At 45.1% G+C, this 10,988-nt stretch overlaps 1 protein-coding gene and 1 long non-coding RNA gene across 2 annotated transcripts; one reads left to right on the top strand and one right to left on the bottom strand.

The window, feature by feature from the left end:
- Positions 1–834: 834 nt before the first annotated feature.
- On the top strand, positions 835–1,617 carry LOC122430889. The gene is made up of 2 exons (XR_006266400.1): positions 835–1,145; positions 1,374–1,617. It is a non-coding gene; the product is annotated as an uncharacterized LOC122430889 (long non-coding RNA).
- A 7,828-nt stretch (positions 1,618–9,445) lies between these two features.
- Positions 9,446–10,375, bottom strand: LOC122430885 (olfactory receptor 8A1). Its single transcript, XM_043451811.1, has one exon. It carries the CDS (start codon positions 10,373–10,375, stop codon positions 9,446–9,448), a length of 930 nt encoding a protein of 309 aa, XP_043307746.1.
- Positions 10,376–10,988: the final 613 nt, after the last annotated feature.

Genomic DNA, 10,988 nt, shown 5'->3' with positions numbered 1-10,988 from the left:
TTTTTTTTTTCAAAGTAGGTGATAATCTTTTTTGTTTTTTCCTATGCTGAGCAGCATGTGGGACATTAGTTCCCTGAGCAAGGATCAAACTTGTGCCCCTGCAGTGGAAGCGTGAAGTCTTTGTCACTGGATTGCCAGGGAAGTCCCCTTTGCTGATTTTTAGACGCTGCTTTCTACTTTTAAAAATGGAAATACATTATATTTAATGTATTTATGTAAGTATATATATATATTATATGTACACATATGATTTATTTAATTGGGGGAGTATATAAATATATACATTCAGGGCTTTCCTGGTGGCTCAGACGGTAAAGAATCTGCCTGTGATGCAGTTTCAATCCCTGGGCCAGGAAGATCCCCTGGAGAAGGGAATGGGTACCCACACCAGTATTCTTGCCTTGAAAATCCCATGGACAGAGGAGCCAGGCGGGCTGCAGTCCATGGCATCGCAAAGAGTGGGACAGGATTGAGCGACTACATACATATATATATATAGTATCCAAATATTTATATATATTTATATTTATTTTCAAAAGTAAAATAAAAGCAAGAACTAGAGTTTGTCATGTAGATACTGTTAAAGCTCTGTCCGATTTCCAGGTTCACAAAATGTGTGCATGAATTTTGGTCATCTCTGTAGGGATAGAGTGCAGAGATTCCCGCCTGCATCATCCCTGGGCCCCAGGGCCAAATGGGGGAGGGGGACAGAGTAGGCTCCTCCCTCCACTGTTCTGGGGTAAGCAGTGCCAGGGTGGAAGTGAAGTTGTGAGTGGCAGTGGCTGAAATATGAAAGTTCACGTGAGAACTTGAAGGGCATGATTTCTGGTTTTCTATAGTAAGTCTGAGAGAGTGTTTGAGGGAACCACCTCTTGATTATTACTTAGACCTCTGATATAATTACATGTAAAGTAATACTCTTTAAAAAATAGCATCTTATGGCCACAATGACATGAACACATGATGTTTCTCTCTGTCATTTGGCGAGGAGCCTCAGGCATAGCCTTAATCATAGTCTTTAGCTCAGAATTCCTGCCAGGATAATGTAGAAGCAAAGTGAAAGTGAAGTTGCTCAGTTGTGTCCGACTTTTTGAGATGCCATGGACTGTAGCCTGACAGGTTCCTCCGTCCTTGGGATTTTCCAGGTAAGAGTACCGGAGTGGGTTGCCATTTCCTTCTCCAGGGGATCCTCCCAACCCAGGAATTGAAGCCGGGTCTCTCGCGTTGCAGGCAGATTCTTTACTGTCTGAGCCACCAGGAAAGCCCATAGAAAGAAAGGGCCCAGGCTTTTCTTTTCCTATCGTAACAGAGAATGGAAGGATCTAGGTTCAGGACTGTTCCTCTCTCCCTAATCTGGGTGTTTTCCCTTACAGGAGCAGGAGAGAAGGGACTATAGGACCCTCTCTGATGACACCAGCGGGGGAACGGCTGTATCTCATGTCCCTTCAAATCCTTTCTAACCGAGAGCTGTGCACTGGAATATTTTGGATTAGGATTTTGGTCTGGCTTTGTCCCCTCCGCTTGTTTGATCTGCGTGAGAGCAGGAGAGACCATAATGTCTCTAGGTCTTTTTCAGGGCTCAGTCTTCGGATCTGATTAAAGGTGTACTTCTGAGTAGCCTGGGCGACAAGTGACTTTCTCTGAGATGCTGTGTGGATTGGATTCTGGTATACAGTCTGGAGCAGCCCATCCTGGACTGGTGATGTTGTAGCCACGTGTTCCGGGTAACAAACTCACTCAGAAGGACAATGCAGATAGTGGAGTGCAGTTTATTACACCGGTGGGCCCAAGGCAGAGAGAGTCTCCTCTTAGCCAAGGACCCCGACCAGTTCTTGTGAAAACCTTATATACCCTAAGTGTACGTGCTCAAACCCACCTCCCCAGATTTTCTGAAACTAGTCTGAACAAAGGAAAAGAAAGATACAATCAAAGTTAACCCATGATTTGTATGCCTTAAGCCTAGGTAGTTAACAGTGGACAATTATCAATAGGCCTGTGGTCATACCCCAATAAGCATAATAGAATTTATGATTCTATTTGGTTACACAGATAATTAGGGTATTCTTTTAGGTGACAGAGAGTCTAGGTAGGAGCCCTGGGGCTCTTCCATCCAGGGGCCCTGGTTTCCCAGTTGGTATGTTGTTTCCATAGATACTGGGCGTATAGCTCAAAGTCCACAGTCCGGCCCAAGATGGAGTCCTGCTTTCCAGATGGAGCGTGTTCTGTCTGTTTCCTCCTTCAGTGACAAGCCGTGGGTAGGGGCGGAGGTGGAGGTGGGGACTGGGGCATGAGGACCTATAAATGCTACACACCTATCCAGGTGAATTTACAGGGGAAGGGTACACTTAAGCGTGGAAGGGGCAAGAAGAGATAGCCACTGCAACCTTACTCCTCTTCCTCTGTGTGGAATGGAATATCTCCGGCCATATCAATAAACAAGGATGTTACAGTCATCAGTGATTTCAAGCTTCCAAATCTGAAAGAGGATTCCCCAAAAGGAACACAAGGCCTGCGATCCAGCAGACACTGCCTAGCCCCAGTGGTGATTGCTGAAGGGGGTAGGGGGTGGGGGGCAGTGGGATTTGAGAAATCAAAAAAACAGGATTTGGCCCTAGATAGCTGAAGTGCATATGAAAGGAATGAATTCAGCTAGCCCAGAGGCTTGCATCTTCCCATACAAAGAAGAGCACTAAATTCCTTACTTGATATCTAGGTTTCCTTACATAACAATAATCTTTGATGTTCAGACTTACCTGTTCCCCTCTGTTGCAAACTTGTGTATAGCCTGACTCCCTCTCCTGCCTCTTTGGAACAGTTTTCTCAGGGTTACTGAGATGCTGTCTCCCGTGCTCGGAGTCCTAAATATTCCCACCAAATAAAATAATTCTACTTTCAGGCTGTGACTAACTTTTTAGTTGACATCTGCATGAAGATTAGCCATTCTCTTGATACAGGGAAAGAAATTCTCATTCTGGAGGTAAGGAACTGGTTCTACCTCTAATGTTGTGTGTGGTGTTGTGTGTTAGTTGCTCAGTTGTGTCTGACTCTGCGGCCCCGTGGACTGTAGCCTGCCAGGCTCCTCTGTCCCTGGGGATTCTCCAGGCAAGAACTGGAGTGGGTTGCCATTCCCTTCTCCAGGGGATCTTCCCGACCCAGGGATCAAACCTGGGTCTCCTGCATTGCAAGTAAATTCTTTACTGTCTGAGTCACCAGGGAAGCCTGTCTACCTCTAATGCAGTTCTTCTTTTCTAAACCTAGAGCTCACTACCCATGAGACGTGGCTCCGCCGTGATCGCTAGTCCAGGCTGACTTCACACAGCAGAACTGCAGCCGTTCGCTTCCTCCTGATCTTAGGGGAGCCAGGGGCTTCACCACTCTAACTGCTGAGACTCTCACCTTTCCACATTCTTCTTCTTTTCTCTTATTTTACTTTCTCCTTCATAGCTCTCTTCATATTTCAATTCACCCAAAATGATAACAGGGCTTAGGTCTTTTATTCATTTTGCGGTTGGTGGTGATCCTTGGAGTTGGATACTAGTGGCCTGTGGTCACTATTGAGATTCTGTTCTCCAAGGATTCCTTCCTGCTCATGCTTGCTTCCTAGGTTGCTGTGTTTTCTACAGCCATGGCTTGAATGGGAGATGTGCGTTGAATCAGTTTTGTGATCACAAGAGCAATGGCCCACACCAGTGTGCTGTCTCTCCTAGATTAGCACCTGAACACAGCAGTGGGGTTTCATGTTACTGGCGTGAGCTTCACAGTTCCCAATCTCGGCACCGTTATCTCACGTTTCCACTCACTTTATCACCTTAGGCATCATCTTTTTTTCTTCTTAATTGTTTATTAAGCACCGATATTTATTTTTTATTTATTTACTAGGCCACACAGTGCTGCATGTGGGATCTTAGTTCCCTGACCAGAAATTGAAACTGAGCCCCTTGTGTTGGACAGACAGAGTCTTAACCACTGGATGGCCAGGGAAATCTCGAGGCATCATTTTTTTTTTTTAAATTTTATTTATTTGGCTATGAACTCTTAACTGGAGCATGTGGGATCTAGTTCCCTGACCAGGAAACGAACCCTGCACTGGGAGTGTGGCGTCTCATCCACCAGACCACCAGAGAAGTCCCACCAAGGCATCATCTTTGATGAGGACTTGTCCAAAGTTCCAGTACCTGCAGACTCAACTCAGTCCTGATCACGTTCTCTTTCTCTTCTTCTCTCTTTACCCCCTCCCCTTCCTCAGCATTCAGAGCTGTCTTGGAACTGTAGGTTAAACCATGCAGTTTGAGTGCTGCTGTTTTTATGGGACTTTGAAGGAGATTTTCTTAGTTTTCTGGGCAAGCCCTCCATTTTCTTGACCCGGACTCCAACCTTGCCTCTTACTAGCCTCCTCCCTGGGAACTGAATCTGACTGTGGCCCTGTGGTGTAGGGAAGGAACCCCAGTGTTAGAAAAACGCCGCGGGAGGAAAAAAGCGGCCTCTAAGGACCGGTGGTAAAGGCCTTTATTGAGCGGTCGCTCTCGGGCAGAACTCCCGGGGGCGGGTGAGTGAGGAGACAAAGGGAGTCTGCGAGGTATGAGCGGGTGGGGAGGGGTTTTATAGCCAGGGCCGGGGTCCAAGCCAGGTCTTTTCATATAAGGAAGAAAGCGCGGGCTACAGCGGCGGTCAGTGTCCGAGGGCTCCGGGTCGGTACCTGATTGGACCAGGCTGCAGGGGGTCGGTCCCCGGAAGTTTAGCCAGCCTCCGGAATTTGCCTTGCGGCACTTTCCCCCGGGGCATGCCCTGACCTTTCACCCAGGAAGCAGGAGAACGTGTTCCCTCCTGCCTTTACTTCGTTAGTTCCTGTGTCTCTTTCAGCTCTGACTAGGACGCCTTACCCTCCCTGCCTCACCAAACACACAGGCTTGCTCTTCTCCACAGAGCCTGCAAACTAAACCCTCATCTGTCTAGGGCAGGTGTACCTTCCAGCCCCAGCAGCACAGGGCAGGGAAGGACAGGACCCAGGAGAGCTAGGATTAAGACTGGCAGGGACACTGCTCCCCCCACCTCCCCCATATATGTACCTGGAGAGAGATTTGTTTCAAGCAATTGGTCCCAAATTGGTCAGGCATCCTGGCATCTTGAAAATTCAGGTAAGAGTTGATATTTTAAAAAATTTTATTTTATTTATTTTTGGCTGTGCTGGGTCTTCTCGGCGGAGTGGGCTTTTTTCTCTCGTAGGGGGCTACTCTCTAGCTGCGGTGTGCAGGTTTCTCGTTGCGGCGGCTTCTCTTGTTGTGGAGCATGGACTCTAGGCTGTGCCAGCTTCAGTAGTTGTGGCATGTGGGCTCAGGAGTGGCCCCGGGCTCTAGAGCACAGGGCCAATAGTTGTGGCACACGGGCTTAGCTGCTCCATGGCGAGTGGGATCTTCCTGGATCAGGGATCGAACCCGTGTCCGTTGCTTTGGCTGGCAGATTCTTTACCACTGAGCCTCCAGGGAAGCCCTGACAGTTGATATTGGTTTTGAATTTCAATCCCATCAGGCAGGCAAGTCGAAAACTCAGGCAGGATTCTATGTTACAGGCTTGGGGCAAAATTCTTTCTTCTCCGAGAAACTTCTTTGCTTTTAAGGCCTTCAACTGTTTGAATGACACCTACTCACCTTAGGGAGGATAATCTACTTTACTTGAAGTCAACTGGTCATGATGTTAATCACACCTACAAAATACTTTCACAGCAGGATCTAGACTAGTGTTTGATCAGACAGCTGGACCCATAGCCTAGCCAAGCTGACACATAAAACTAACCATCATGGTCTGCTGTTTGTCAGCTAGGTACCCATACACATCTCCCTTAATCATACTGATGTCCGCATAAAAATAAAGATAATAACAACTCCAATTTCCATCTAACACAATATCACCAAGTTGACACATAAGATGAATAATCACACCCCTCTCCCTAAAGCTCTCCTATTACACTCTTCAGTAGACTCAGTGATTTAGCCATAATCTCACCTGTTGTGTTGGACTCTGTGACTCCATGGACTTTAGCCCACCAGGCTCCTCTGTCCATGGGATTTTCCAGGCAAGAACACTGGGGTGGGTTGCCTTTTCCTTCTTCAGGGGATCTTCCCAACCCAGGGATCAAACCCAGGTCTCCTGTATTGGCAGGTAGATTCTTTACTGCTGAGACACCAGGAAGCTCTATAATCTCATCTACCTTTCCCTAAATATACTTGGGCTTTTCTGCACCTCGATGTCTTTTTTCATGCTGTTTTCTCTGCTTGGGTCCCTCCCCCATCCTCTGTGATCACCTACATATCATTCAGGACTCAGAGCAATGAGTTATCAGCACTTCATAAACCTGACAGGACATGTCTCAGTGAAGACTGAGATTAAAGTAAGTTCAGTTCAGTTCAGTTGCTCAGTAGTGTCCGACTCTTTGCGACCCCATGAATCGCAGCATGCCAGGCCTCCCTGTCCATCACCAACTCCCAGAGTTTACTCAAACTCATGTCCATCGAGTTGGTGATGCCATCCAGCCATCTCATCCTCTGTTGTCCCCTTCTCCTCCTGCCCCCAATCCCTCCCAGCATCAGGGACTTTTCCAATGAGTCAACTCTTTGCATGAGGTGGCCAAAGTATTGGAGTTTCAGTTTCAGCATCAGTCCTTCCAATGAACACCCAGGACTGATCTCCTTTAGGATGGACTGGTTGGATCTCCTTGCAGTCCAAGGGACTCTCAAGAGTCCTCTCCAACACCACAGTTCAAAAGCATCAATTCTTTGGCACTCAGCTTTCTTCACAGTCCAACTTTCACATCCATACATGACCACTGGAAAAACCATAACCTTGACTAGACGAACATTGACTTGACATTACTTTTGTTGGCAAAGTAATGTCTCTGCTTTTTAATATGCTATCTAGGTTGGTCATAACTTTTCTTCCAAGGAGTAAGCGTCTTAATTTTATGGCTGCAATCACCATCTGCAGTGATTTTGGAGCCCCCCAAAATAAAGTCAGCCACTGTTTCCACTGTCTCCCCATCTATTTCCCATGAAGTGGTGGGACCAAATGCCATGATTTTAGTTTTCTGAATGTTGAGCTTTAAGCCAACTTTTTCACTCTCCTCTTTCACTTTCATCAAGAGGCTCTTTAGTTCCTCTTCACTTTCTGCCATATGAGTGGTATGGCCAATTATCTGTCATGAAAGTAATGATACACCTTAAGCATTTAATAATTTGAAAACAAAATCATAAAATAAATTTTATAAAATGGGTGGTGGGCTGCTCTTTGTGTTGATGACATAGGGCACCTTAACAGAGAGCAAAGAGTGTGTGTGTGTATGTGTGTGTGTGTGAGTGTCTGTGCTTGCCTCTGTTATAACAGTGAGTATTTAAAAAATAAATGCTAACTATGTCACATGTTAAATATTTAAACAATAATGATGTCATTAGCTTCATGTAGATTTGGAAATAATTTTGGGGATGTAAAATTATTGCAAGACACTTTCCACCAAAATTGAGACCCCCAGGGTGGGGGCTTCCAGTGCTAAAAGAGGTGAAGTGCCAGGCAAAGCTGGTGAGCTGGTCACTCTAGTGTCACCTTTCCTTAGTTATTCTGAATAAGTTTCTATAAATGTGGAGGTTAGGGAAGCGGAGGAAAGGTCAGGATCTGAGGAATGGGTTTCAGGAGGCATTTGAAATTAGAAGAGCACAATTAGGGCAGGATTAGTACACTGTTCAGAGGGAGCACCAGCCTAAAGCACAGGGGATGACTGAGAGCCAGGAGTGTGGGCTCCAGAGTCACTTAGACTCAGGTTTGAATCCCAGTGTCTTTGTTTACCAGAGATGTGACCTTGGGCTAGTTACCACACTAAATTCCACAGTAAATGGGGAAACAGTGGTACAGAACTACTGTGAAGTGTAATTGAAATATGGCATATAAAGCATTTAGGAGACTTATGTGGATAAGAATAAGTGTCCAAAAACATGTTAGTGGCTGGCATTATTATTATTGTGACTAAAAAAATCACACAAAGGGATCAGGTAGAAGTTCTTGGGGAGGAATAAGTAGGGAGGAGTCAAAGAGAGGAGAGGAGGAAGGCTGGATGAGAAAGCCTGAGCATCACTTCTTGGTCACTCTCAGATCCACCTCTCTGCCTTGTGTACCCCCAAGTGCAAAAAAGTAGCAACTCAGTTGAGAAATACCTTCTACAGAGAAGAAAATTAAACAGTGAATGACTCTCAAACTCACTGCTGAAAGCTTCATTTTTACAATATTATATTTTTTTTACATTTATACATTTATATTTAGATTATACATTTGTGTGTATACATTATACATGTACATCATACATTTATATTTTGTTAATTATATTTAATTTACAATATTATATTTTTTCAAGATGTACAACATTTTTTTTTATAGTACTGTAGTAGGTATTTATTGAAAATAACCCAAGTGGATCCACACAGTTCAAACCCATATTGTTCAAGGGTTAACTGTACTGAGATTTGATTTTCCTTGTTAGTAGGTACAAGTAGTCAAGTTTCTTCCTTATAGGTGACTCCAATGGTGACCCACTCCAGTATTCTTGTCTGGGAAATCACTTGGACAGAGGAGCCTGGCAGGCTACAGTCCGTGGGGTCACAAAGAGTCATACATGACTTAGCAACTAAACCGGCATTTAAAGTTACTATAAGCTGATGTTTTTCTTTCTCTGTGCCATAAAATACATCCTTGCTGCTTATTTACTTTGTACATAGTAGGGCAATCCCATTGCCTCAGTGTCCCTCCTCCCAGTAGCCACTGTTTAGTCTCTTTATCTGTGAATCTGCCAAAGTTTAAAATTGATGCTAAATTGCAATTAAGGGAGCAGAGTTCCACCATAAGACTCAGGATAGACAAAATGTTTCCTAAATGAGAGAAATGACATTAAAATCATCTGGTTTTAAGTAGATTTGAGAGTAGAGAGAGGGAAGGAAGGAAGAGGGAAGGAGGCAGGAGAAGTCACCCAGACATTCAGAGAAGGGACTGTATCCCATCCCAGGTGGTGAGCATTCAGACGAGTTCCCTCTGGGATTCATAACAACTTGTTTTTTTCTTTTTTTAAATTTTAAATTAATTTATTTGTTTTAATTGGAGGCTAATTACTTTGCAATATTGTAGTGGTTTTTGCCATACATTGACATGAATCAGCCATGGGTGTACATGTGTTTCCCATCCTGAAGCCCCCTCCCACCTCCCTCCCATCCCATCTCTCAGGGTCATCCCAGTGCACCGGCCCTGAACACCCTGTCTCATGCATTGAACCTGGACTGACAATCTATTTCACATATGGTAATATACATGTTTCAATGCTATTCTCTCAAATCATCCCACCCTCGCCTTCTCCCACAGAGTCCAAAAGTCTATAACAACTTATTTTTAAATTTGAGCAAGAATGATGACATTTGCATCAAAGCAATTTTCCCCTCAGAGTTTTCTGCATGGCAGCCTTTACCTCCTTATTCCTCAAGCTGTAGATCAGGGGGTTCAGCATGGGGATCACTGTGGTGTAGAACAAGGAGGCCACATTCTCCTGGGCCAGGGAACTGGCCGTGGAGGGTTTCAAGTACATGAATGTGGTCGTTGCATAGAAAATCCCCACAGCTGCAAAGTGGGAGCTGCATGTGCTGAAGGCTTTGGACCTTCCCTCTGTGGTACCGATGCGGAGGATACTGGACAGGATGAAAGCATAGGAAATTAGGACTGTTAAGCTAGTAACTATGATGTTGAATCCAGCCAAAAAGAAGACTGTCATCTCAATGTCATAGGTGCTAGAGCAGGAAAGTTTCATCAGGGGGACGATATCACAGAAGTAGTGACTGATGAGGTGTTCACAATAGGGCAGATTCAACATGAGGCCAGTCTCTATGGTTGAACCAATGAGCCCCATGGTATAGACCCCAGCCACCAGCAGGGAGCAGACTCCATGAGACATGATGATGTTGTAAAGCAAAGGTCTGCAGATGGCAACATAGCGGTCATAGGCCATCACTGTCAGCATGTAACACTCAGCAACAACAAACACAATGAAGAAGTAGAGCTGGGACATGCACCCTGCATAGGAGATGGTGTTCTTCTCAGACACAAAGTTCACCAGCATCTTAGGGGTGATGACAGAGGAGTAGCAGAGATCCACGAAGGACAGGTTGCTGAGGAAATAGTACATGGGGGTGTGAAGCTGAGCGTTCAGACAAATCAGGGTTATCATGCCCAGGTTCCCTACCATGGTGATGGAATAGATCCCAAGGAAGAGGAAGAAGAGGGGGAGCTGGAGCTCTGGTCGACTTGTTAAACCTCCAAGAATGAACTCTGTCACTGTGGAGTGATTTTGTGCAACCATTCTCCTTGGGAGACCTGTGTGATGTGAGAGAAGAACTTCATGAAAGGCTGCTTCTTGCACTCCTTGGTGAAGCTAGTTTTGAGAATCTGGGCCAGCTGAGAGATCCTGGTGTCTTTCCTGATGAATATTCCCTCATCCTGCTGTTTGTTTCAGGAGGATTACAAGACCCTGAGTATTTCAAAGATGAGCCAAAAACGGGGCAAGATCTGGAGCTGTTGTCACTTTCATGGTTCTCAAATAGCCTAGGACAGTGTGTCTGGCAACCCACTCCAGTATTCTTGCCTGGAGAATCCCCATGGGGCTTAATGTAAACTAGAACCAAATGTTAATATTCTGTGTCAACAACATTTGGTGCAATATGATCAAAAGATTAAAGTCCAACACTTAGCATAGCATCTGGTGTTTAACAGGTCCTGCTCAGTATTTATTGAATACTCTAGGACCACATTTTTTTCTGCAACCCAAACTTTCAGATCCAGTATGAGATATTATTTGAAGGTCTGTGTTCTCACTTTCTTGCTGACTTTTAAAGTTTTTCCTTAGAGATGGAAAATGATTCCTGAGGATGGAAAAAACTTTAAGTATCGTACCCTGTGCCAATTCACCAGCCTGG

Source organism: Cervus canadensis, chromosome 29 (genome assembly GCF_019320065.1).
Source record: "Cervus canadensis isolate Bull #8, Minnesota chromosome 29, ASM1932006v1, whole genome shotgun sequence".
NCBI lineage: Eukaryota > Metazoa > Chordata > Mammalia > Artiodactyla > Cervidae > Cervus > Cervus canadensis.
Note: the sequence above shows the minus strand (reverse complement) of the source record. Positions and strands in the feature narration are given on the sequence as shown.

What these genes read in the sequence shown, in the direction of transcription:
- LOC122430885 (XM_043451811.1), bottom strand. Translation starts at nt 10,375, where the DNA reads ATGGTTGCACAAAATCACTCCACAGTGACAGAGTTCATTCTTGGAGGT.